This window comes from Pyrus communis, chromosome 7, assembly GCF_041283825.1.
Source record: "Pyrus communis isolate YQ-2024b chromosome 7, ASM4128382v1, whole genome shotgun sequence".
Classification (NCBI taxonomy): domain Eukaryota; kingdom Viridiplantae; phylum Streptophyta; class Magnoliopsida; order Rosales; family Rosaceae; genus Pyrus; species Pyrus communis.
The window spans coordinates 1,867,940-1,894,266 of NC_142571.1; the positions used below are offsets into that span (position 1 = coordinate 1,867,940).

General features: G+C 35.6%; 4 protein-coding genes across 10 annotated transcripts; all 4 read right to left on the reverse strand.

Annotated features, from left to right (window-relative positions):
- Positions 1–640: 640 nt before the first annotated feature.
- Positions 641–6,031, reverse strand: LOC137733209 (uncharacterized). The gene is made up of 6 exons (XM_088697189.1): positions 5,318–6,031; positions 5,164–5,271; positions 4,997–5,068; positions 4,383–4,742; positions 1,302–3,314; positions 641–1,213 (listed from the first exon to the last, which is right to left on the reverse strand). Exons 1-6 carry the CDS (start codon positions 5,946–5,948, stop codon positions 816–818), a joined length of 3,582 nt encoding a protein of 1,193 aa, XP_088553315.1. The 5' UTR covers positions 5,949–6,031; the 3' UTR covers positions 641–815.
- Positions 6,032–12,123: 6,092 nt separating this feature from the next.
- On the reverse strand, positions 12,124–16,019 carry LOC137734852 (annexin-like protein RJ4). 3 transcript variants are annotated; one of them, XM_088696282.1, is made up of 6 exons: positions 15,886–15,994; positions 14,804–14,834; positions 14,495–14,640; positions 13,264–13,482; positions 12,782–12,994; positions 12,124–12,646 (listed from the first exon to the last, which is right to left on the reverse strand). In XM_088696282.1, exons 1-6 carry the CDS (start codon positions 15,955–15,957, stop codon positions 12,353–12,355), a joined length of 975 nt encoding a protein of 324 aa, XP_088552408.1. In that variant the 5' UTR covers positions 15,958–15,994; the 3' UTR covers positions 12,124–12,352. The 3 variants fall into 3 exon arrangements, with proteins under 3 accessions (XP_088552408.1, XP_068330259.2, XP_068330258.2); XM_068474158.2 differs by lacking the exon at positions 14,804–14,834 and having other exon boundaries at positions 15,885–16,019; XM_068474157.2 differs by lacking the exon at positions 15,886–15,994 and having other exon boundaries at positions 14,804–14,931.
- Positions 16,020–17,176: 1,157 nt separating this feature from the next.
- LOC148695438 (annexin-like protein RJ4) lies at positions 17,177–21,051 on the reverse strand. 3 transcript variants are annotated; one of them, XM_088696302.1, is made up of 6 exons: positions 20,913–21,000; positions 19,833–19,863; positions 19,530–19,675; positions 18,306–18,524; positions 17,824–18,036; positions 17,270–17,688 (listed from the first exon to the last, which is right to left on the reverse strand). In XM_088696302.1, the coding sequence occupies exons 1-6, from the start codon at positions 20,982–20,984 to the stop codon at positions 17,395–17,397; spliced, it is 975 nt and encodes a 324-aa protein (XP_088552428.1). In that variant the 5' UTR covers positions 20,985–21,000; the 3' UTR covers positions 17,270–17,394. The 3 variants fall into 3 exon arrangements, with proteins under 3 accessions (XP_088552427.1, XP_088552426.1, XP_088552428.1); XM_088696301.1 differs by lacking the exon at positions 19,833–19,863 and having other exon boundaries at positions 17,177–17,688; positions 20,912–21,051; XM_088696300.1 differs by lacking the exon at positions 20,913–21,000 and having other exon boundaries at positions 17,177–17,688; positions 19,833–19,982.
- A 1,160-nt stretch (positions 21,052–22,211) lies between these two features.
- LOC148695439 (annexin-like protein RJ4) lies at positions 22,212–25,451 on the reverse strand. Of its 3 annotated transcripts, XM_088696255.1 has the most exons (6): positions 25,295–25,447; positions 24,505–24,535; positions 24,209–24,354; positions 23,339–23,557; positions 22,857–23,069; positions 22,298–22,721 (listed from the first exon to the last, which is right to left on the reverse strand). In XM_088696255.1, the coding sequence occupies exons 1-6, from the start codon at positions 25,364–25,366 to the stop codon at positions 22,428–22,430; spliced, it is 975 nt and encodes a 324-aa protein (XP_088552381.1). In that variant the 5' UTR covers positions 25,367–25,447; the 3' UTR covers positions 22,298–22,427. The 3 variants fall into 3 exon arrangements, with proteins under 3 accessions (XP_088552379.1, XP_088552380.1, XP_088552381.1); XM_088696253.1 differs by lacking the exon at positions 24,505–24,535 and having other exon boundaries at positions 22,212–22,721; positions 25,294–25,451; XM_088696254.1 differs by lacking the exon at positions 25,295–25,447 and having other exon boundaries at positions 22,212–22,721; positions 24,505–24,662.
- Positions 25,452–26,327: the final 876 nt, after the last annotated feature.

Sequence of the window (26,327 nt, forward strand, 5' to 3'; positions counted from 1 at the left end):
CTCACAAATAAAATGGTTTGAGCTTGGTAATTGATATTTATTTTCTTAATACATATATTAAAATTGATATTTAATCTGATTTTGCCTCATTATTTTGGAGTTCATGAATCGAGTCCTACAACTGTGTCCACACTTGGAAACGAATTAAGGTTTTCAACTACAGTTGTGCAAATAAATTAAGCAATGGAGTTTCTTGTTACAATACCAAGGCCCCACAAAATTTCAGGATATGTATATTTGGCATGGAAATATGTTCAATTTCATTTGATTGAATAGTTCACCCTTTGTAAATAACATTTTTTTTTTATCGTTTAAATTTCAAAATCAAAATCGTTAAATTCTTAATTCCAATTTAAAGATCATTCATACAAAAAGCATTTGAATTGGAAATTGTTTACTCGTGCAAATGTAACAAATCATGCTTTTCTATTTTTTCTTGTTTTTATTTTGTGATGGTACTGAAAATGCTCGGGCTTTTTTTCTTAGTCTCTTCTCGACTGCACATTAGGACTCACGGGTGGGTTTGCTTTCTCCTTTGACAAGAAGCTTGGTTTGATTCATCAAGAAGACAATTTTGGTTTAATACTTGCTTCAAAAGGCTTCGTTTCTCTTTCTGCCTTGACAACATGAATTACTAGCTACAACTTTTAGTGCTTAGGTGACATTTGATGAAATAATAATGTTTGATCAATCAGTCTGGACTCTCCACTATAAACTTCAAGCCAATATAAAATTGTTTCAAATACAAATGCATCAAATAAGGACTGAAACTGAATCAAAAAGCATACACGAGGACCCATACATTAAGAACTCCATCAAAGAGCATGAACAAGAGGACGGTTTAACTGCACACTTCTTGCAGCATCCTGCAAAAACTTGATTTTTATTTTTTTGAGTGTGGCTACAGCTTCTTGCATGTTTATTCTCTCGCCTGGTAGCTCTGCACAGCAAGCAAGAGCTAATCGCATAATGGACGATAAGCAATCTATCTTAGTCACAAAGTCAGGATCTTCCTCTTGTGTTACAAGTAAATTGGCATCCACAACTTCAGCTATTGCATCTGATGACAGTGAATTTGCAACACATTGCCTTAGATTCATTTCCTCAACAAACATTTCATTCGTAGGCTTCATTTTTGTGAATGTTTCCATGACTACAATACCAAAACTGTACACATCCCCTTGCGTAGAAACAATTCCATCCATCCCGTACTCTGCAATATTAATATACCAAAGAAAGTTAGAAGTTCCAGTTCTTCATGATTCTAAAATTGAAAGACACTAAACTAGCAAGTAGATCACCTGGAGCCATATACCCAACTGTGGCTAGGGTCATGGTTTGGGTCATGGAATCCCCGAAACCCAAGAGTTTTGAAATGCCAAAATCCGCAACATGTGCAACCATATCATCATCTAGTAGGATATTGCCTGGCTTCAAATCACAATGGACAATAGGCACTGAATAACCATGGTGTAGATATTCCAATGCCAATGCAACATCTACCATTATATTCAACCTATTTAGGATATTAAAAGAAGAGTTATGAGAATACAACCACTTCTCAAGGCTACCATTAGGCATATAGTTCAGTACCAAGGCTTTGAAATCCAATTGGCTGCAACAGCTAATGATTTTGATAAGATTTCGGTGCCGAATATTACTTAGCGTTTCACATTCCCTCTCAAAACTCTTGAAAGCCCCTTCTAGCTGCAAATCGAAAATCTTTACTGCAACATCTATCCCATCTGAGAGTGTCCCTTTATATACTGAACCAAAACCCCCACTTCCAAGTAAGTTTCTATCGTTAAATCCATTTGTCGCCCTTAGAAGTTCCAGGTGCGAAACTCTTCTCCAAAGAGATTGAGGTAACACGGTAGCCTCTGTTGCATCTTCAATTTTCCTTTTCCTGTGCAGTATAAATATCGACACAAAGGCTACTAGGAATATTGTTGCTATGATTATTGCTGGAATAATATATTTCAAGTTGGATGAACCAGCTTTCCTTGAATTTGGTTGAAGTGTATTGTTTTTGCATGGTGGGACATGGAATCGAGCTGCACCACACAACGCCTTATTCGAGACAAATGATAGAGCCGAGATGTTTTTGAAAGGTCCGCCTTCTGGAATTTCCCCTTGGAGTTGGTTGAAAGAAAAATTCAGGTACTCCAGATTCAAGAGTGCTCCTAGCGACTTCGGAATTGCTTCAGACAAACTGTTCTTGGATAAATCCAACCGTATCAGGCCTTCCACTTTGCCTAATGAACTGGGAATAGGGCCTTCAAAATTATTATCTGCCAAGGAGAGACTAATTAAACCTAGAAGATCCCCAACGCTGCTTGGTATAACCCCAAATAAATTGTTGCTTGATAGATCCATGTATGACACAACTTTCAACTGGCCGATATCTTGTGACAGAGATCCATTTAGAAGATTTGATGACAAGTTAAAGAACCAGACTTGTTGTAGTTCCCACAATGTAGATGGCAGTGTAGAAGTCAACAAATTGGAGGCTAATGATAGAATTCCAAGATTTGCAGACAGATTACCTAAGCAAGAAGGTATAAAACCAGAAAGTTGATTCTGACTCAAATGTAATACAGAAAGTTGGTTTAGTTGACAAAGTTTATCGGGAATATATCCTTGCAACTTGTTATCAACCAAATACAAACCTTGGAGACTCCCTAGTCTTCCTATAGAAGTTGGAATTAACCCGCTCAATTGATTGGATACCAGGTTTAAGGATATCAAGCTGCTCAAGTTGCCAATATCATTGGGAATGCTACCCTTCAAATTGCTTTCGCTTAAAGAAATTTTTTGAAGCGATGTAGAGTAATTCTGAAAAGAAATAGGAAGAGGCGCGTTTAAAGGATTACGCCCCAGGATGAGTACCCCAAGATTTCTAAGATTACCTAAACAAGAAAGGAAGTTTGCTTCTGGAGTTGAAGTGTCAACCGTCAAATTATTTTGGTATAAGCTAAGATACTCAAGGTTTGCCACGGCACATAGTTTGTTAGGAATAAACCCGGAAAATGAGTTGTCGACAATGTCTACATGATTGAGCTTAGAACCATTGGAGATAAAATTGGGAATGACTCCGCTGAGTTTATTCATTCCTAAATATATACTTTGTAGGTTCGGAATTCCAAGGCCTATGTCTGCTGGGAGGCTACCTGAGAGTTGATTACCAACAACTGAAAGTACTGTCATCTTTGACATATTGAAGATTGTGGATGGAAGGGGGCCGTTGAGATTGTTAAAATCCAGTGACAAATACTGTAGACTTTGAAGATTGCCAATTTCATATGGTATGGTACCTGCCACATTTAGTATTAGCACACAAGTTCAATTATTTAGCCTTAGCATTCCTAAAATAATATTAACTCCACAGTTTCACTGGATCATTAAAAAGAAAATAAAAATACGACAAGGAATTGTGCATATGTAGAGAAGATGGTAGGATACGCTATGTTTAGGAATTATGAAATAGGGTGTAATATCCATACACCTCTTTTTACTTCTCACACATTCTTCTAATTTTCGGCAATCGGATAGGATGAATTGAAGAAGATCAACGGATATAAAATAACAAAGGATGTGTGAGAAGTAAAAATAGGTGTGTGGATAGCACATCCCTTATGAAATCTAGTGAGTACTTAATGTACTTACTTTCTGATTATTATTATTTTTTTTTGTAAACTACTTACTTTCTGATTTAATTTAATTAAAAAATGCCAGATATTCAATGCTTTTAAAGCTAAAGAAAAATCAAATAAAATATTTATTATTTTTTTAATGAGTACTTACTTTATGATTTGAATCAATAAAAAAAGGCCACATATTCCATGCTTTTTAAAGCTAAAGAAAAATTAAATAACATATTTATTGTATTTTTTGTACAATAAAACTGAAATATTATTGGACAAAATCAAAAAGTAACTCCACACTAATGATCTCTCCAAATACTATCCGTTAGTTAGGTGAGATGGACTTATAATTGAGTAATTAAATACTTGATATTTATTTTTTAAATTGAGTATTAATTATTGTATTTGAGTATTTCGAACCACGATTGAAAATAAATAAATAAATAACTTCTCACTCCCACATTCTTTATCACTCTCTTTCTCTCTTCTTCTATTTCAAAAATAAAACAAAAAAAAAAATTCTCACACACTTTGTGTGTGCCCATATGTTAGTAATTGAGTAATTAAATACTTAATATTTATTTTTTAAATTGAATATTAATTATTGTATTTGAGTGTTTCGAACCATTCACAATTCAAAACAGCACCCCACCCCTATCATTGAAAAATAGCTGATCATGACTGGAACAAGGAAATAAATTGCTCTAATTAAGATAAATGGACTTGGCAATTAAGTACCCGTTAAGGTGTTGTTGCCAAAACCAAGCCGTGTTAACTGGGTCAAGTTTCCAATACTTCTCGGTATGCTTCCACTGAAATTATTATAGTCCAATACCAAACTAAGGAGCTCTTTGCACTGCCATAACTTGTGTGGAAGTGGACCATCAAACTCGTTGTAAGCCAAATTTAACACCTGGATACCTGGAAGATGTTGGCATATATTGTCTGGAAAACTACCACTTAAGTTGTTTCTGTTTAGAGCCAAAATTGTCAAAGAGGACATGTTGAAGACAGTCAAAGGAATAGGGCCTTTTAGGGCATTAGCCTGCACATACAACCTCTCCACCTCATCTTTACTGCCAATCAAGTTTGGAATTTCTGAAGAAAAAAAAAATCACATATAGGTTTTCAATATAATATTAAATATCAAATATAATAATGCAAAAAATGCTGGGGAAGTCACATTTATGCGTACCACATTGTGTTAATTACCTCTATGAAACCTACTAGTATTAATCAGTGCACCCTATTTCTATGAGAAATGTGGTACAATGAGCATTGTTTAAAAAAATGTGATTTCACCAGCATTAATCTAATAATACTTAAAAATGACAAAGCTGAGTCTTTCCTACCTTCAAACATGTTAAAGTCAAGGTATATATTCTTGAGCATGGTTAAGTTCCCAATTTCTCTTGCTATGCTACCTGTTACTTAAGTAAAATATGTAGACCCCCGTAGTTAAAAAATGAACCAACAGAGTATGTTATATAATCATGGCAACAAGCTGATTGAGTCATACCTTTGAAATTGTTATTTCCAAGTAATATCTCTTGCAACACTGTTAACCTCTCGATTTCTCTTGGTATGGTACCTATCAAAGTATAGGGTTTGTAATATGTATTGGCCGCTGAAAAGGAATAAGGAAAAAAAGTAAAAAACAAGCAGATAAATACATGGTATGGAACCTGATAGCTTGTATGGTAATTGGTTCGTATGTACGTACCGGATAGCTGGTTGCTTCTTAGATTGAGTACTTGGAAGTGCAGATAAGTTGAAGATAGCGTTTGGTATGGAACCCGAAAATTGATTACCATACAAATTGAAGGTTTGAAGTTTAGATAACAACCCGAACCATGATGGAATGGTCCCTTCAAAGTCATTGAATTCAAAGCTAATCAACTTCAGCCTGCGTAGATTAGACAATTCCGGGGGCAAGGTACCACCAAAACTGTTGTTTCTGAATTCCAATTGAACAAGAAATGAGAGGTTGCCTAGGTGGGGAGGGATGGTGCCAGTGAGACCCATGTAGGAGAGATTCAAGGTTGTCACTCTAAGGTGGCGTGCACCGCAAGTAATGCCAACCCAGTTGCAAACGTCGGAATTGGAGGTAGACCAGTTGGTGGTCAAGATGTTTTGAGGATCAATGGTGATATGGGATTTGAGGGCAAGAAGAGAAGATTGATCTGTGCTGATGTTGGTTTGTGCTGCTACGGAACCCGTTATTAAGATAGGTATGTATAGACAACAGTATTGGAATAGCAGCAACAACAAAGTTGTCAACGAGAGGAAACGAGTTCTTGCCATTGTTGTATGTGCTGAGTTCCAAGAAGTCAGAAGTAATGGGATCTCAAAGGTAGTCTTTTTAACTTTGAAAACTTTGAAATTATTATTGATTGAGTGCCAGAAAGAAAATAAATTATTGACTAATTAAACATTTAAAACATAAAAAATCCTTCATATTTTTTTTAATGGGATGCGTATGTTGTTGGAAAGGTCTGTGGAAACACTTACATAAACCACATGCATCGTCGACTTAGAGAAAAAAAATATTGGACTGAGCAATGGCGTAGTTAGAAATTTTTTTATGGGTGGGCTAGCTAAATTCTTAAGTTTGGCGAGACGAGACAATTGGAATTAGAACTGGCACAATATCAGAAACTGGAAGAAGATCAAAGTAACCTTGATTTGTATTTTGATCTGGAATTAACAAATGGAACCAAATATTGAACATATGGATTTGAAAAAAGAGAGTTTTAACGAAAAGCCCACGGTACTGTTCATTTTAACGAAAAACCAAATTTTTACACTAAAAAATCAATCTTGGTACTATTCACTTTACCCTTTATTTTGTTCTTATCATTCAAACTCAAAGTTTTCAAACCCTTAGTGCTTAGTGGATCAAGAACAATAACTGCAACTGGGCCTTGAACAGCATATGAATCCTTGAAACGACTAAATTAAAGAGTTGGCTAGAATCTGGGCTAACCACAAAGGTTAGCTGGTCCTGTCAAGTTTTATGTTCACAATGGTGGTAATGGGGGAAGAGAATGGATTGGTTGGAGGTTGGAGGGCAGGGTTGGTAGAGTTGACAGCATTGGAAGCGTTGTTGTTGGTATTAAACATCGCTGAGAGTGATGAGTAAAAAAATTGGGATCGTTGTCATTGGACTCAGAAGGCTCTGATACCATGTACAAACAATGGATATATACCAGTCAACATTGGGTTGCATATATTTACAATACGTTGAAGTTTACATCCAGGGTTTGGAAACCCTATTTACAATTAAATATACAAATAAGAAAAACAAGAAAGCTACAGACTATTCAAGACGTTTGAGAAAAGCCCCAAGCCTAGCCAACTTCTTAGAGATAAGAGATGCGAAACAACTCAGGGACGGATCCAGGGTAAAGCTGATTTCTCTTTCCAAGCTCTTTACTCCAACTTTGCAAAAAGAAATCAGCTACAGTGATGAATAATCCCAAGTTCTTTTCTATTCGAGTTCCAATATTTTATAATGACATTGATCAAACACTTTGTCTGTAGCACAGTAAGGCTCTCAGATTTGATGAAAAGAAACATATGTGAGATACCTGAGATTGGTTCATTGTTCCCTTGGTCATATCAAATGGTTCTTAGGAGGCGAGACAATAATTTTAGATGGCGGCGTTTGGTGTTCGCTCTTTCTCGATTTTTTCTCTTTTTTGAAAGAATAATGGTAAAGAGACTAAATTTATAAATAAAATTTTAAAAATTAAAAGACATAGAAATAAATAATTGATTTATTGCTTAAGTGTTGATGAACGTGTTCCTTCCTATTAGTGATACATTATTTAGGCTGAAGACTTTATCTCTAAATTTTATCTTCCTAATATTATCATTTCTGAAAACCCCCACCATTTTTGCAGAACTGAAAACCTTGTTGGTTTGAATTATTTACAAGCCATGGATTCGGGGTTTTTTGTTTCTTGCAACAGATCAAAGTTGGGTAGAAACAGGTGAGAAGAGAGAGAGAAAGAGAGAGAGAGAGAGAGAGAGATGAAGATTGTATTCATTTTGTGAACGAAAGTTTGCAGATTGTCGACAGGGGTGCGGATAAAACAGGGCCAGATGGCCTTCCATTACTTGGTCTTCTCCTTGAACTGACATATAGCGTAGTCTTAGGATGAAGTTGCCGGTTAATACTACGATTTGGTAGTAGTAATTTTTATTTACAAGTAAAAGATCTTAGGTTTGTTTCTCGTCAAAAATAAATTTGAACCACATTATTACTACCTCATTGTAAGAGTAAGCCACATCTTTTTTTTTAGTATAAATAATATCTTTTGTTCAAAAAAAAATAAAAAATAAAAAAATAGAGATGAAGCTCACCTTTGGTTACAACTCACATATTTAATATAAAACAACTAAATGAAAGGAATGAAACTCGTGGAAACTGGATGGAGTAAGGCCACCGCCTAGGCTACCAATCATGTGCCACCAGGCTTCATTCTCATGATATTTTATTTATTTTATTATGCTTTTATCTTTAAAAATTCATAATAAATTCATTATATATCAAAAAAATATTATTAAAGTTACTACGATCTCGCTGAGATATTTCTTGGGATGATAAAATATTGAAGAATCAAGTAAATTTAAATTTAATAGTTTAGAATTAGAGACGAGTTGTAGGGCTATGAAGTTTAATCAAGTTATGAAATAATAAGTCGTATAGAACCAAACTGGACTTTAAATAAGTATTTTTATCTTCTTTTTTTTTTTTTTTCTTTTAAAAAAATTAGGTTTTAGGACCATAGGGCTGAAGACAACTTTGCAACGATTTTGTATCAACTTTTAGAATATTTTTTCGATTTGTAACTTATTAAGATTATTGTAAAACAAAACAATTAGAAAACGAATAAATATAACCAGAACATTGTGTGGCAGTACTCCAGTGATAAACAAGGCGGTAAACCTAACTTCCGACACCATGTGTCATTTCCTTATTTTTTTTAAGGATTCTTTTATTGACACCGCATATTTTTATGAAAACACCCTCATCTAAAAGATTACTCGAAAATTTCAACGTTGTCCCTCCTTTTCTTAAGGGAATTATTATACTCCAAAAATCACATTCTACGTTCCAAACTTTCTATATTTGGAAAGAAAAATACATTTACGAGGAGTGTAGAATGAGATTTTTGGAGTGCCAATAACACTTCCCTTTCTTGAAGCCGCCCCCTCCCCCCCCCCCCCCCACCCCAATAAAGAAGTTAAGCAAACACACCCCAATTTAACCAACACCTATCTCTGAATACCTCCATCGTTGACATTGGCACTGTCGACAACTCCCATGTCGTTGGTAACAACCCATCACCTCAACTCATCCAACTGAATAACCCTTCAGCTACATCACCTCCATCACGGAAGTTGTCGGTAACACCATCCAACCCTTCTGTAACACGGAGGTCTGTCGTCCAACACCCTAACTTTCCCACTCAGGCAGAGAGAGAGGGTTTGGTTTTTTTGCTCAGATTTCTTGCGGTGGTTGGCTGCTGACAAGGGGGTGTGGCTATTTTTTTTTTGTTTTTTTCATCTTAATTTAGATCAAATAGGGGTAAAGGAGAGAGTTCATATAAAAAAATGAAAGCATGGGATGTTTTTATAAGATTGTGTGGTGTTACCTTTTTCTGATATTTTGTCTTTGAATAATCATAACTGTCCTCAAAGTTAGCCATATGGGTTTTAATTGGGAAAAATGAAGAACAAGCACCCCCACCCCCGACTGCTAGCCACGGTGATGACTCCGCAGAAGAAGAAGGAAACCCAAAGACTGGGTATCGCTGTTAGCAACCAAAAGTTGGGGTCTAGATCTTAACCTCAATTTCCTTTTTAATCATGTTTAATACCAAGCAAAAGTATGGGATAAAATATCAGGGTTTAGCGAAGCGAGGAGGGCCTCGTAGTCTAGGCGAGTCCCATTTATTGTAGCACAAGACCTTACCGAACATAGGATTATAATCCCAGTTAAGCCAGTCCAAGCCAGTTCTTCCTAAGGCTCGTAGCTTTAAGGATTAAGTTAGATTGGCTTAGATTACCCTAAGTTAGACTACCCTAATCAACAAATTATAATATTAAATTATTTAATACATTTCCAATAATATTTTATTGGGTAAATTATATAAAACTACCTCAACTATTGTGTACGTCGCAATTTCATACCTCATCTTTAAAAAATGTCAATGTCATACCTCATCTTACAAATTTGTTATAATTTCATACCTTCCGTCAGTTTGTCTGTTAATTCTTCCGTTAAATAGTGACATGGCTTAAGATGGGACCCACTCTCTATTAAAAAATTAATTAAATATTTAAAATTAAAATAATAAAATATTTATTTATTTATTTATTTTATTTTTTTGCATGGGGAACCCACCTCTTATCCCCTCACCCTTCTTCCCTACTCCCGTCTTCTCCCAACCCAAAACCAGAACCACCCCAAATCCAGATTCCACCCACCCCAACATCCCCCCCCCACTCACCACTGCCATTTGCGGCATCAGCTCCTACAACACCTGCTGTTGCACCCAAACCCACCACCCCTACCTGCCACCACCAACACCACCACCAGTTATAGACCCACTTCTCAGCTCCTCCAATCCACCCCACCAGATCCCTACTCTCCCCACCACAATATCCGCCCCAAAAACCCTCTCCAGACCCATAATGCCCACCACCCAAAACACCATTTCCGCCAACAACCACCACAAGACCAACCTACCTTCTCCCTCTTTTCCCACATTGAAGCCCTCAAATCCTCCCTCCACCACTACTCCTCCTCTGCCTCGCATTGCTCTCACTCTCCGTACTTCCCTTGTCTGAGAGACTCCGCCGCTTGAGTGATTCAAACCCACTTCCGTGCATTCCTCGTTCGTAGATCCCGAACCCTCAAGCAGCTCAAAGACCACGTATTCATCAAGTCTACTTTCACCTCTCTCAAATCCTTGATTTCCAATGAAACCCACTTGGATTTTCACGCCATATCTCAAAAATCCATCAATTTACTTCTCAAGTTCGACTCGATTCGATTGTTTCCAAGGTGGCGATTTGGTGGTCGGGGAGGGTGGGGGGAAATGTTGAGGTGGGTGGGATCTGGGTTTGGGGTGATTCTGATTTTGGGTTGGGGGAATACGGGAATGGGGAAGAAGGGTGAGGGGATAAGGGGTGGGTCCCCCATGCAAAAAAAAAATTTAAAAATTATTATTTTTAGTTTTTAATATTTTATTAATTTTTTTTAATAGAGAGCAGACTCCGTCTCAAGCCATGTCACTATCTAACGGAAGAATTGACAAACAAACTGACAGAATGTATGAAATTATAATAAATTCGTAAGATGAGGTATGACATTTACATATTTTAAAGATGGAGTATGAAACTATGACTAACTCAATAGTTAAGATAGTTTTATGTAATTTACCCTATTTTATTATTAATTCAACATTTTTCTTTCTTTCTTTCCTAAATATTGTACCCCTCTCTAGAAACTTCTTTCCTCTTCTCCCTCTTTAGCTCCGTCCCATCTCTCATTTTCTTTCTCTTTTTCCAACAAAACCCAGATACTTCTCATCTTTCCTTTGAACTCTATAATCTATACAACCAATCAACCATCATCTCTATCAATTATTTGACTGACTCCATTGACTTTCCCAATTTCTTGATTTTCTTTTTCCGGCGAGTTGGTCAAAGTGAGGATCGAAAAAGAAAGAAGCTTTGAGCATTACCTAAAACAGAGAAAAGGGTTTTTTAGAGATGGGTAGAAGAAGAAAGCAAAGCCCAGGGATTTTCTAGAAATTTTTTGTTTATCCGTAAAGCTAGCCATCTGGGATTTTTTTGGTAAAAATGAAGAACGAGCACCCTCGACTGTTGGCCATGGTGACGACTCCGCAGAATAAGAAGGAAGCTCAAGGACTGGATGTCGCTGTTAGCAAGCAAAAGCTAGGGTATGGATCTCAACCTCAATTTCCTTTTTAGTCCTGCTTAATACCAAGCGAAAGTATGGGATAAGATATCTGGGTTTAGCAAAGCAGGGAGGGCCTCGTAGTCGAGGCAAGTCGCATTTACAAGACCTTACCAAACATAAACATAGGATTATAATTCCAATTAAGCTAGTCCAAGCTAGCTTGTCCTAAGGAGATTGGATTATCTCGGACTGGACTAACTTTAAGGATTAAGTTGGACTGACTTAGACTATACTAAACTAGACTAATTTAGTAAAGCGTTTGGTGCAGTGCAGGACTAAAAACAGAACAAGACGAACATTATTTATAGAAGTCACACGACTCACACCCATATATTTTTGCTCAGCATGTCCATTTCTCCTTATATTTAATCATCAGGCATAGGAGTTTTGAAATTTCATTACATCTTTTTACTTTCCTCGCTTGCTATTAATCGAAATTTGTTGCTAGATTATAAATATAACTTCTGTTTAATCCAACCCTTGATTAAAAAGCTGACATACATCTTTTATTAATACTCCATAACATTCGAAACGAAAACAAAAAGTCTTGATAAAAACCTTAAACTCCGACAAACATAGACAAGGGTAAGGTAGATAAGTCACACCACAAGTAAACACAAACACGGAAAATAAAGATAGTCATCAAACTCAATAGAAAAACAGAAGCAATCATAGCACTTGATCATACTAATTTGCCCAGCGAAGATTTTCAATCTTCCTTCCCCAGCAGAGTAAGGAGGAAGTCCTCGTAATCCCCAGAAGTTTCTTTGGCCACAGCATGGTCGAGAGGAACGCTGTTCTTCTTGTAGTAAACCTCTTTGATGTCTTTCAAGTCCCTCTCGGCCCTCGTCACAATCACACGAGTGAGAGCATCCTCATCAGTTCCAACCCTCTTGATTGCGTTGCGAAGAACCTTCTCAAAGTACTTCTTGGGGTCATTGAGGCATCGGATGGCTACATGCAGTGCCTTCTGGAGACCATCACCACCCTCTTCCAACAAACACTGTGATAAAAAGAAGAAAACTTAGAGGTCAAACTCGGCAGTCTTGAATCTTAGACTCTTAGTAGATAAAAGTTTCTATAAGTAATTAGTTTTGGGTTGGATGCTCTTACTTCGACATAAGGCCTTCATACGTACCTTACTGATGGAAGTGCCATGGTCATCTCGGTAGCGGTTAAAGGTTGCCATGAGTTGAGTCTTGCTCCTAGTACTGAGGATCCTAATAACTTCATCATGATTGAAAGCCTTGTCTTTGATAGCATCATGAAGAATATCAGCTTCCGAATTGGCCAGTTTTGCATTGATCTCACAACCATCATAACGATACGCAGTCACTAAAGCAACCAAAAGCTGTAACATTGACCAAAAACCATCAAACACCATTACCAATTCTTCTATTCTAACAGTTTTCGGAACACAATTCTAGAAAAACACAGATACCAAAATAAGAGTTCACCTAATACCAAAAAGAGGAGGCAAACAATGGCAAATTCTCCAACTTATTATGTTGTCCATTAGTAAAGTAGACTATCACGTAATCCAAGTTAATAGTTCGATAACATAACTTGTCACAGTATTTGTCAAAAAAAATCCTTTGCCGTTCATAATGTTTGTCGTACCTTGCGGATATCACCAGTGGTGTGTGCAGCCAAGTCTTCTTCCAAGGAGTGCTTGTAGCGAACTTGGTAAGCCTTCCTTACCGCAAGGAGCTCTTCAGGAGATAGAATGGTTGCAATCTCGATGATGACATCGTAGTTACACTCAGATTTCTTGATGGCCACATGAGCCAAAACAGCATCTCGATCTGCAGGATCCAAGATCCAACGGTACACCGCTTTCTACATTTGCCATATCCCCAAATGAAAATAGTTTTAGTATATGGCATAACTAAAATTGCTCAAACAAGAGATACAAAACTAAGATAACTCATACAGAAAATTTGAACAGAAAGTGAGTTAGGTCAATTCTAAAGTTCGGATTCCCATTTTCATAGCTTAGCGTAATTTAAAATATTACGTTGTGAAATATAAAATATAAAAAATTTGAGTTCGAAAGTAAATACCATGTAAGTTCATCCATGTAGAGAGTTTTGAGAGGCAAAAACTTTTATATTCTATATATTTAATACAAAAGTGATGAATTGACTGAAATGTTCAAAACTCTTGTATTTAAGTGGTACCTTTTAATCTCATCAAAACATTTCGGTCCACAACAAAAATCTCAAAAAAATATTTACTTAATATTAATAAATAATATGCTTACCATATTTTCGTACCACATTAATACCGTTTTTTAATAGAGATAGGACCATATGTGTTTTATGTCATTGTTATTTTAAACAAAATAATACTTGGAATTAATAATTTATTGACAGCTCATTGATTTGTTCTCTAGAAACCTTCAAATGTCGCTCTCATCATGATAATATTCTCCTTTCCACCCTCTTCTATATCTTTGTAGGAAAAGGACGCTTCGGATATTTCCATGTTTTGTGATACACAAGAACGGAACCGAATCCCGTCCAAACCCAATAAAGCTGAGTCTGCTGAGTTAGGGATCTGGGCCGTTAAAATTTAATCCAACGGCTACAAATAGATGGTCCTCTAAAACTTATAATAATTATAGCCGTTAGATCAAATTTTAATAAACCGAATCCTTTACTTAGCAAGCTCGGTTTATTTGAGCCCGGAGGAGATCCAGTTCCCACAAGAACAATCAAAACATGATACATTTTTTCATATATTTATTTTCAAAAATATTTAATTTATTTTCGACTTATGAATATTTCAAAAATATAAATAAATAGTAATGGTAAATATCGATTAAGGGTGAAAGTATGAGAGAAAAAACCTCAAAATCCCCAGAGAGCTCGGACTCAAGGCGCTTGAGAAGATCTTCCTGATAAGATTGCTCGTAAGCAAGCCTGATTTGCTTTCTCTGTGCTGCGTTTCTATGTCCCAGTATTGAGATTATAGCCTTCTCATCGGTCCCCCATCCTACACAGTACACAAAAATATGAATAATATACATTAAAATTACCATATATATAAATTCTCAAAAAAAAAATAAAAAATAAAAAATAAACACACACACACACACAATTAACCATCTGCATGTAAATTAAAATAAGAATTAAATGGCTGAATAAAATGATTAAACCTTTCACAGATTTTCGAAGAACTTCAGCATCGTCGTCGGGAGAGAAGTTTTCAGGAGCAATTAGGGTAGCCATTGTTGGAGATAATTTTCTAGGTTTGACTCCTCTCTTACTAGTGTCTGTCTTGTGCTCTTGCTCTTACAATGTATAATATTTATAGCAAATCTTTCACATTAAGAAATCAACTAAAATTGTGGTATTTAGGAATATATTAATTAGCATATCTACTAATTATCCACAAATGAGGTTGTGCTTAGGTGAGTTTTGGTTGGATTTGGTGTGGCACTAATAGGTGGTTGCAAAATGGCAATCTCTAATAATACGACATTCTTTATATATATACATGATCTCTCCTGGACTTAGAAGACATTTAATTAATAATTTCTTCCATTTTGGAGTTGTTCTTTCTTTTTGCTAATATTACCTTAGGAGAGATGTTATTCGTACCATGTTTTTGTATCATATTTTCATATCATCTTAAATAGCATTTGATGTGGACAACCACATCATTTGGATTAATCAGATTTTTAAATTTAGTTCATTATTTAATAAACTAATAATTAAGAAAAACTAGTTAATTAAATGATGATTGTGGTATACGAGAAGTCTTTCTCCTTCATTTTCTTGGGTTTTGCAAATTTTTCAAATGATGTGGCTGTCCATATAAAATGCCACCTAAGGTGGTATAGAAATATGATATAAAAACATGGTATGAATAATATTATTATTACTTTAGATCGTAAAATTATTCTACCCTTAGAATGAGTTAGGCCAAACTTGAGAGATCAAACTTAAAATCTAAGCAAGAGACATGTGATCTACTCGTAAGAAGAAAAATTGAATAAATCGCCAACTTACCTAGGTTAATATTCATACAATCAAAGACCAAACAAAAGAAGCATGGGACATTCCTACCCCTACACACACACACACACATACGGGGGTCAGGATTGGGCTGGAAACACATTTAGACACTTTTGTTGGCTGTCTTTCCATAATTTATTTCAAGAATCTGAACGGTATGATTTTAAATTTATATGACAGTGTAGACTGGCTAAAAAATAGTTAGAGAGAGTAGAGTACCTTTGCATGCGTTTCTGAGGGCTTCCGCATCGTCCTGAGGAAAGAAGTGGTCTGGAGCAATGAGGCTTGCCATCGTAAACTGCTATGCTGTTTTTGCTTGGTTTTCAGTAGGAAAGGAAGGAAAGAGGCAAGTAAAATGTGAGTGAGAGACTAGTCCAAGTGCGTGACCCTTTATATATTGCTAGGTTTTCTTATAGTATTCACCATTGAAGTTAATGGCCACCTCACACAAACTATGTTGTTGAGATTCCTCGTAAGTTACACGTGAACAGTATACCTTTTTAATTATCTTAATAGTTTCCCTTACTCCCACCAATTATCGTAAAACAAGGGACGAAAAGGGTAATTTACATATGAATAGTCCTCGTAGTTTACTCGGATTTTCAATTTAATGTTTGTAGATTTTTTGTTGTATTTTATAATGTTACCGTAATTTTATTCCGTCAAACTAATAGAAATTTCATCCACGATAGGTGCCTTTAAATGAGAAGATGTGATGGAAAATTCAACTTAATTGATAAATATTAGACTTAAGCGAATATATACAATAAAAATGCAATAAAAAACGAGGATGAAAGTGCAAATCTAAGTAAATCATGGAGACTATTAGTACAATTTACACTAAAATTTTTGAAGAAATTATAGCAATGATCTATTAACTTTAACTCAATTGAAACAATGGTTCATCAACTAAAAATATATGACCATTGTTCATTTAACTCATCAAAACGTGCAGCTATGGTCATTTTCGTTAACTCCATTAGAACTTTCGTTAAAATAAATCATGTGTCACACACGTGAGGATGAAACAAGAGGCAAGCATGAAAAACCAAATGAAAAAAAAAAGTATAGCAATGGTCCTTTAACTTTAACCCAATTATAGAAATGGTCATTCTAACATGAGTCATTTTGACGAAATTCTGACGAAGTTGAAGTAAAGGATCATAATTGCACATTTTGATGAGTTAAGAGACCAATGATCATGAATTTTTTTGTTGATGGACCATTACTCTAATTAAGTTAAAATTGAGAAACCATTACTACAATTTTCTCAAAAAATTTTAATATAAAATTTTGGTGTTCACACCTCATGACTCATGATATGCTTTTTTATTTGTCTTTTGCGGGGTTGGTCAAAAATAATAAATTAAATTGTGGTGTTTGAAAACTGTGTGTTGTGTTTTGTGTTCACACATGCTACACCTTTTTTCAACTAATTATTATAAATTTCTGCGATTTGTGTTCACACACCTGCTACTTTTTTTTTTTTTTAATGTCTCGAAGAGTACGGCTAGGTAAATCAATTTTTTTATTAATACTCCATAACATCCGAAACGAAAACGAAAGTCTTGATAGAAACCTTAAACTCCAACAAACATACACAAAGGTAAGGTCGATAGTCACACCACAAGGAAACACAAACACGGAAAATAAAGATAGTCATCAAACTCAATAGAAAAACAGAAGCAATCATAGCACTTGATCATACTAATTTGCTCAGCGAAGATTTTCAATCTTCCTTCCCCAGCAGAGTAAGGAGGAAGTCCTCGTAATCCCCAGAAGTTTCTTTGGCCACAGCATGGTCGAGAGGAACGCTGTTCTTCTTGTAGTAAACCTCTTTGATGTCTTTCAAGTCCCTCTCGGCCCTTGTCACAATCACACGAGTGAGAGCATCCTCATCAGTTCCAACCCTCTTGATTGCGTTGCGAAGAACCTTCTCAAAGTACTTCTTGGGGTCATTGAGGCATCGGATGGCTACATGCAGTGCCTTCTGGAGACCATCACCACCCTCTTCCAACAAACACTGTGATAAAAAGAAGAAAACTTAGAGGTCAAACTCGGCAGTCTTGAATCTTAGACTCTTAGTAGATAAAAGTTTCTATAAGTAATTAGTTTTGGGTTGGATGCTCTTACTTCGACATAAGGCCTTCATACGTACCTTACTGATGGAAGTGCCATGGTCATCTCGGTAGCGGTTAAAGGTTGCCATGAGTTGAGTCTTGCTCCTAGTACTGAGGATCCTAATAACTTCATCATGATTGAAAGCCTTGTCTTTGATAGCATCATGAAGAATATCAGCTTCCGAATTGGCCAGTTTTGCATTGATCTCACAACCATCATAACGATACGCAGTCACTAAAGCAACCAAAAGCTGTAACATTGACCAAAAACCATCAAACACCATTACCAATTCTTCTATTCTAACAGTTTTCGGAACACAATTCTAGAAAAACACAGATACCAAAATAATAGTTCACCTAATACCAAAAAGAGGAGGCAAACAATGGCAAATTCTCCAACTTATTATGTTGTCCATTAGTAAAGTAGACTATCACGTAATCCAAATTAATAGTTCGATAACATAACATGTCACAGTATTTGTTAAAAAAAATCCTTTGCCGTTAATAATGTTTGTCGTACCTTGCGGATATCACCAGTGGTGTGTGCAGCCAAGTCTTCTTCCAAGGAGTGCTTGTAGCGAACTTGGTAAGCCTTCCTTACCGCAAGGAGCTCTTCAGGAGATAGAATGGTTGCAATCTCGATGATGACATCGTAGTTACACTCAGATTTCTTGATGGCCACATGAGCCAAAACAGCATCTCGATCTGCAGGATCCAAGATCCAACGGTACACCGCTTTCTACATTTGCCATATCCCCAAATGAAAATAGTTTTAGTATATGGCATAACTAAAATTACTCAAACAAGAGATACAAAACTAATATAACTCATACAGAAAATTTGAACAGAAAGTGAGTTAGGTCAATTCTAAAGTTCGGATTCCCATTTTCATAGCTTAGCGTAATTTAAAATATTACGTTGTGAAATATAAAATATAAAAAATTTGAGTTCGAAAGTAAATACCATGTAAGTTCATCCATGTAGAGAGTTTTGAGAGGCAAAAACTTTTATATTCTATATATTTAATACAAAAGTGATGAATTGACTGAAATGTTCAAAACTCTTGTATTTAAGTGGTACCTTTTAATCTCATCAAAACATTTCGGTCCACAACAAAAATCTCAAAAAAATATTTACTTAATATTAATAAATAATATGCTTACCATATTTTCGTACCACATTAATACCGTTTTTTAATAGAGATAGGACCACATGTGTTTTATGTCATTGTTATTTTAAACAAAATAATACTTGGAATTAATAATTTATTGACAGCTCATTGATTTGTTCTCTAGAAACCTTCAAATGTCGCTCTCATCATGATAATATTCTCCTTTCCACCCTCTTCTATATCTTTGTAGGAAAAGGACGCTTCGGAGATTTCCATGTTTTGTGATACACAAGAACGGAACCGAATCCCGTCCAAACCCAATAAAGCTGAGTCTGTTGAGTTAGGAATCTGGGCCGTTGAATTTTAATCCAACGGCTACAAATAGATGGTCCTCTAAAACTTATAATAATTATAGCCGTTAGATCAAATTTTAATAACCCGGATCCTTTACTTAGCAAGCTCGGTTTATTTGAGCCCGGAGGAGATCCAGTTCCCACAAGAACAATCAAAACATGACACATTTTTTCATATATTTATTTTCAAAAATATTTAATTTACTTATGAATATTTCAAAAATATAAATAAATAGTAATGGTAAATATCGATTAAGGGTGAAAGTGTGAGAGAAAAAACCTCAAAATCCCCAGAGAGCTCGGACTCAAGGCGCTTGAGAAGATCTTCCTGATAAGATTGCTCGTAAGCAAGCCTGATTTGCTTTCTTTGTGCTGCGTTTCTATGTCCCAGTATAGAGATTATAGCCTTCTCATCGGTCCCCCATCCTACACAGTACACAAAAATATGAATAATATACATTAAAATTACCATATATATAAATTCTCAAAAAAAAAAAAAAAAAAAACACACACACACACACACAATTAACCATCTGCATGTAAATTAAAATAAGAATTAAATGGCTGAATAAAATGATTAAACCTTTCACAGATTTTCGAAGAACTTCAGCATCGTCGTCGGGAGAGAAGTTTTCAGGAGCAATTAGGGTAGCCATTGTTGGAGATAATTTTCTAGGTTTGACTCCTCTCTTACTAGTGTCTGTCTTGTGCTCTTGCTCTTACAATGTATAATATTTATAGCAAATCTTTCACATTAAGAAATCAACTAAAATTGTGGTATTTAGGAATATATTAATTAGCATATCTACTAATTATCCACAAATGAGGTTGTGCTTAGGTGAGTTTTGGTTGGATTTGGTGTGGCACTAATAGTTGGTTGCAAAATGGCAATCTCTAATAATACGACATTCTTTATATATATACATGATCTCTCCTGGACTTAGAAGACATTTAATTAATAATTTCTTCCGTTTTGGAGTTGTTCTTTCTTTTTGCTAATATTACCTTAGGAGAGATGTTATTCGTACCATGTTTTTGTATCATATTTTCATATCATCTTAAATAGCATTTGATGTGGACAACCACATCATTTGGATTAATCAGATTTTTAAATTTAGTTCATTATTTAATAAACTAATAATTAAGAAAAACTAGTTAATTAAATGATGATTGTGGTATACGAGAAGTCTTTCTCCTTCATTTTCTTGGGTTTTGCAAATTTTTCAAATGATGTGGCTGTCCATATAAAATGCCACCTAAGATGGTATAGAAATATGATATAAAAACATGGTATGAATAGTATTATTATTACTTTAGATCGTAAAATTATTCTACCCTTAAAATGAGTTAGGCCAAACTTGAGAGATCAAACTTAAAATCTAAGCAAGAGACATGTGATCTACTCGTAAGAAGAAAAATTGAATAAATCGCCAAATTACCTAGGTTAATATTCATACAATCAAAGACCAAACAAAAGAAGCATGGGACATTCCTACCCCTACACACACACACACATACGGGGGTCAGGATTGGGCTGGAAACACATTTAGACACTTTTGTTGGCTGTCTTTCCATAATTTATTTCAAGAATCTGAACGGTATGATTTTAAATTTATATAACAGTGTAGACTGGCTAAAAAATAGTTAGAGAGAGTAGAGTACCTTTGCATGCGTTTCTGAGGGCTTCGGCATCGTCGTGAGGAGAGAAGTGGTCTGGAGCAATGAGGCTTGCCATCGTAAACTGCTACGCTGTTTTTGCTTGGTTTTCAGTAGGAAAGGAAGGAAAGAGGCAAGTAAAATGTGAGTGAGAGACTAGTCCAAGTGCGTGACCCTTTATATATTGCTAGGTTTTCTTATAGTATTCACCATTGAAGTTAATGGCCACCTCACGCAAACTATGTTGTCGAGATTCCTCGTAAGGTACACGTGAACAGTATACCTTTTTAATTATCTTAATAGTTTCCCTTACTCCCACCAATTATCGTAAAACAAGGGACGAAAAGGGTAATTTATATACGAATAGTCCTCGTAGTTTACTTGGATTTTCAATTTAATGTTTGTAGATTTTTTGTTGTATTTTATAATGTTACCATAATTTTATTCCGTCGAACTAATAGAAATTTCATCCACGACAGGTGCCTTTAAATGAGAAGATGTGCCCAAAATGTGATGGAAAATTCAACTTAATTGATAAAATATTAGACTTAAGCGAATATATACAATAAAAATGCAAGAAAAAACGAGGATGAAAGTGCAAATCTAAGTAAATCATGGAGACTATTAGTACAATTTACACTAAAATTTTTGAAGAAATTATAGCAATGATCTATTAACTTTAACTCAATTGAAACAATGGTCCATCAACTAAAAATATATGACCATTGTTCATTTAACTCATCAAAACGTGCAGCTATGATCATTTTCGTTAACTCCATTAGAACTTTCGTCAAAATAAATCATGTGTCACACACTTGAGGATGAAACAAGAGGCAAACATGAAAAACCAAATGAAAAAAAAAGTATAGCAATGGTCCTTTAACTTTAACCCAATTATAGAAATGGTCATTCTAACATGAGTCATTTTGACGAAATTCTGACGAAGTTGAAGTAAAGGATCATAATTGCACATTTTGATGAGTTAAGAGACCAATGATTATGAATTTTTTGTTAATGGACCATTACTCTAATTAAGTTAAAATTGAGAAACCATTACTACAATTTTCTCAAAATTTTTAATATAAAATTTTGGTGTTCACACCTCATGACTCATGATATGCTTTTTTATTTGTCTTTTGCGGGGTTGGTCTAAATAATAAATTAAATTGTGGTGTTTGAAAACTGTGTGTTGTGTTTTGTGTTCACACATGCTACACCTTTTTTCAACTAATTATTATAAATTTCTGCGATTTGTGTTCACACACCTGCTACTTTTTTTTTTTTTTTAATGTCTCGAAGAGTACGGTTAGGTAAATCAATTTTTTATTAATACTCCATAACATCCGAAACGAAAACGAAAGTCTTGATAGAAACCTTAAACTCCAACAAACATACACAAAGGTAAGGTCGATAGTCACACCACAAGGAAACACAAACACGGAAATAAAGAGAGTCATCAAACTCAATAGAAAAACAGAGCACTCATAGCACTTGATCATGCTAATTTGCTCAGCGAAGATTTTCAATCTTCCTTCCCCAGCAGAGTAAGGAGGAAGTCCTTGTAATCCCCGGAAGTTTCTTTGGCCACAGCATGGTCGAGAGAAACGTTGTTCTTCTTGTAGTAAACCTCTTTGATGTCTTTCAAGTCCCTCTCGGCCCTTGTCACAATCACACGAGTGAGAGCATCCTCATCAGTTCCAACCCTCTTGATTGCATTGCGAAGAACCTTCTCAAAGTACTTCTTGGGGTCATTGAGGCATCGGATGGCTACATACATTGCCTTCTGGAGACCATCACCACCCTCTTCCAACAAACTCTGTGATAAAAAGAAGAAAACTTAGAAGTCAAACTCGGCAATCTTGAATCTTAGACTCTTAGTAGATAAAAGTCTCTGTAAGTAATTAGTTTTGGGTTGGATGCTCTAACTTCGACATAAGGCCTTCATACGTACCTTACTGATGGAAGTGCCATGGTCATCTCGGTAGCGGTTAAAGGTTGCCATGAGTTGAGTCTTGCTCCTAGTACTGAGGATCCTAATAACTTCATCATGATTGAAAGCCTTGTCTTTGATAGCATCATGAAGAATATCAGCTTCCGAATTGGCCAGTTTTGCATTGATCTCACAACCATCATAACGATACGCAGTCACTAAAGCAACCAAAAGCTGTAACATTGACCAAAAACCATCAAACACCATTACCAATTCTTCTATTCTAACAGTTTTCGGAACACAATTCTAGAAAAACACAGATACCAAAATAATAGTTCACCTAATACCAAAAAGAGGAGGCAAACAATGGCAAATTCTCCAACTTATTATGTTGTCCATTAGTAAAGTAGACTATCACGTAATCCAAGTTAATAGTTCGATAACATAACATGTCACAGTATTTGTCAAAAAAAATCCTTTGCCGTTAATAATGTTTGTCGTACCTTGCGGATATCACCAGTGGTGTGTGCAGCCAAGTCTTCTTCCAAGGAGTGCTTGTAGCGAACTTGGTAAGCCTTCCTTACCGCAAGGAGCTCTTCAGGAGATAGAATGGTTGCAATCTCGATGATGACATCGTAGTTACACTCAGATTTCTTGATGGCCACATGAGCCAAAACAGCATCTCGATCTGCAGGATCCAAGATCCAACGGTACACCGCTTTCTACATTTGCCATATCCCCAAATGAAAATAGTTCTAGTATATGGTATAACACAAATTGCTCAAGCAAGAGATACAAAACTAGCATAACTCATGCAGAAAATTTGAACAAAATGTGAGTTAGGTCAGTTCCAAAGTTTAGATTCCCATTTTATAGACTGACTGAAATGTTCAAAACTCTTGTATTTAAGTGGTACCTTTGAATCTCATCAAAACAATTCAGTCCACAACCAAAAAATAAAAAATAAAAAAAACTTAATATTAAAAAAAAATATTCTTATCATATTTTTCGTTCTTTAATAGAGATGAGACCATATGTGTTCTAAGCCAATGATATTTTAAACAAAATAATACTTGGAATTAATAATTTATTGACAGCTCATTGATTTGTTCTCTATGAACCTTCAAATGTTGCTCTCATCATGATAATATTCTCCTTTCCACCCTCTTCCTATATCTTTGTAGGAAAAGGACAAAACCCTTCGGAGATTTCTATGTTTTGTGATACACAAGAACAATCAAAACATAACACATTTTTTCATGTATTTATTTTCAAAAATATTTAAATTATTTTCGACTTATGAATATTTCAAAAAAAAAAAAAAAATAGCAATGGTAAATATCGATTAAGGGTGAAAGTATGAGAGAAAAAACCTCAAAATCCCCAGAGAGCTCGGACTCAAGGCGCTTGAGAAGATCTTCCTGATAAGATTGCTCGTAAGCAAGCCTGATTTGCTTTCTCTGTGCTGCGTTTCTATGTCCCAGTATAGAGATTATAGCCTTCTCATCAGTCCCCCATCCTACACAGTACACAAAAATATGAATAATATACATTAAAATTACCATATATATAAATTCTCAAAAAAAAAAAAAAATACACACACTCACACAATTAATCATCTGCATGTAAACTAAAATAAGAATTAAATGGCTGAATAAAATGATTAAACCTTCCACAGATTTTCGAAGAACTTCAGCATCGTCGACGGGAGAGAAGTTTTCAAGAGCAATTAGGGTAGCCATTGTCGTAGATAATTTTCTTGGTTTGACTCCTCTCTTACTAGTGTCTGTCTCTTGCTCTTACAATGTCTAATATTTATAGCAAATCTTTCACATTAAGAAATCAACTAAAATTGTGGTATTTAGGAATATATTAATTAGCATATCTACTAATTATCCACAAATGAGGTGGTGCTTAATTACGTGAGTTTTGGTGTGGCACTAATAGGTGGTTGCAAAATGGCAATCTCTAACAATACGACATTCTTTATTTATATACATTTCTTTATACACACACACACGATCTCTCCTGGACTTGGAAGACATTTAATTAATAATTTCTTCCGTTTTGGAGTTGTTCTTTCTTTTTCACTAAGATTACTTTAGATCGTAAGATTATTCTACCCTTAGAATAAGTTAGGTCAAACTTGAGAGATCAAACTTAAAATCTAAGCGAGAAACATGTGATGATCTACTTGGAAGAAGAAAAATTGAATAAATCGCCAACCTACCTAGGTTAACGTTCATACGATCAAAGACCAAACAAAAGAAGTATGGGACATGCGTACACGTCTCACACACACACACACACACACGGGGGTCAAGATCGGGCTGGAAACACATTTGGACACTTTTGTTGGCTGTCATTTCATAATTTCTTTCAAGAATCTGAACGGTATGATTTTAAATTTATATCACAGTGTAGATTGGCTGAAAAATAGTTAGAGAGAGTAGAGTACCTTTGCATGCGTTTCTGAGCGCTTCTGCATCATCGTGAGGAGAGAAGTGGTCTGGAGCAATGAGGCTTGCCATCGTAAACTGCTATGCTGTTTTTGCTTGGTTTTCAGTAGGAAAGGAAGGAAAGAGGCAAGTAAAATGTGAGTGAGAGACTAGTCCGAGTGCGTGACCCTTTATATATTGCTAGGTTTTCTTATGGTATTCACCATTGAAGGTAATGGCCACCTCACACAAATCATGTTGTCGAGATTCCTCGTACGTTACACATGAACAGTATACCATTTTAATTATCTTAATAGTTTCCCTTACTCCCACCAATTATTGTAAAACAAGGGAAGAAAAGGGTAATTTAAATATGAATAGTCCTCGTAGTTTACTCGGATTTTCAATTTAATGTTTGTAGCTTTTTTGTTGTTTTTTATTGGACACTGATACAGGACTCAAAACCATCTCTGTCTTGATACCGTCTTGGTGGAAATTTCCGTGAGCTTGAGGGTGTCTTGATACATAAGTTTAGGGGCATATGGTGGAAATTTCCGTGAGCAGGGATTCCATTGACCAAATGACAACTCGATATAGTGCACATGGAATTGATTTGGTGATGACCCTTAGACGGAAATGGAGGCTGCTGCATACAGAATGGTTCCATAATCTATCTGAGTATGTTGAAAGAAATATTGGAGAACATTCTATCTTTGGAAGGTTGTATCTGCAAAAGTGATGTGTGATGATAATGGGATGAAATTGTACCGTTCTTAAGTATGGATTTAAGTTCTCAATACCTGTCAGTTTAGTGAGCAAGTAGCATGTTTGAGTATGGAAACCTGTCAGTTTAAGTATGGATTTAGTTCATGTTTGTGGGACCGCAGTTGAGAAGAACATGAGGAGCAAAAGCAACCTCAATTGCTGTAATCTGTAGTGTGTCCATTTGTTTATATTTCAGTGTTTGCTATTTGAGACTTTGCTGCAATCTCAAACTAGGAAACCCCAGTTGAGATGAGGGGGAGTATTAAGGGTACAAGTGTAATACAGTTAG

Excerpts from the sequence above, each read along its gene's own strand:
- LOC148695438 (XM_088696302.1), bottom strand. The coding sequence starts at position 20,984 with ATGGCAAGCCTCATTGCTCCAGACCACTTCTCTCCTCACGACGATGCC. Across the intron at positions 19,676-19,832 it reads TCTTCGAAAATCTGTGAAAG|GATGGGGGACCGATGAGAAG; the intron begins GTTTAATCATTT and ends TGTACTGTGTAG. Across the intron at positions 17,689-17,823 it reads ATGGCACTTCCATCAGTAAG|TGTTTGTTGGAAGAGGGTGG; the intron begins GTACGTATGAAG and ends TTTTTATCACAG.
- LOC137733209 (XM_088697189.1), bottom strand. The coding sequence starts at position 5,948 with ATGGCAAGAACTCGTTTCCTCTCGTTGACAACTTTGTTGTTGCTGCTA. Across the intron at positions 5,069-5,163 it reads TGGAAATAACAATTTCAAAG|GTAGCATAGCAAGAGAAATT; the intron begins GTATGACTCAAT and ends CTTAAGTAACAG. Across the intron at positions 1,214-1,301 it reads AGTTGGGTATATGGCTCCAG|AGTACGGGATGGATGGAATT; the intron begins GTGATCTACTTG and ends TTAATATTGCAG.
- LOC148695439 (XM_088696255.1), bottom strand. The coding sequence starts at position 25,366 with ATGGCAAGCCTCATTGCTCCAGACCACTTCTCTCCTCACGATGATGCA. Across the intron at positions 24,355-24,504 it reads TCTTCGAAAATCTGTGGAAG|GATGGGGGACTGATGAGAAG; the intron begins GTTTAATCATTT and ends TGTACTGTGTAG. Across the intron at positions 22,722-22,856 it reads ATGGCACTTCCATCAGTAAG|AGTTTGTTGGAAGAGGGTGG; the intron begins GTACGTATGAAG and ends TTTTTATCACAG.
- LOC137734852 (XM_088696282.1), bottom strand. The coding sequence starts at position 15,957 with ATGGCAAGCCTCATTGCTCCAGACCACTTCTTTCCTCAGGACGATGCG. Across the intron at positions 14,641-14,803 it reads TCTTCGAAAATCTGTGAAAG|GATGGGGGACCGATGAGAAG; the intron begins GTTTAATCATTT and ends TGTACTGTGTAG. Across the intron at positions 12,995-13,263 it reads CCACTGGTGATATCCGCAAG|CTTTTGGTTGCTTTAGTGAC; the intron begins GTACGACAAACA and ends TCAATGTTACAG.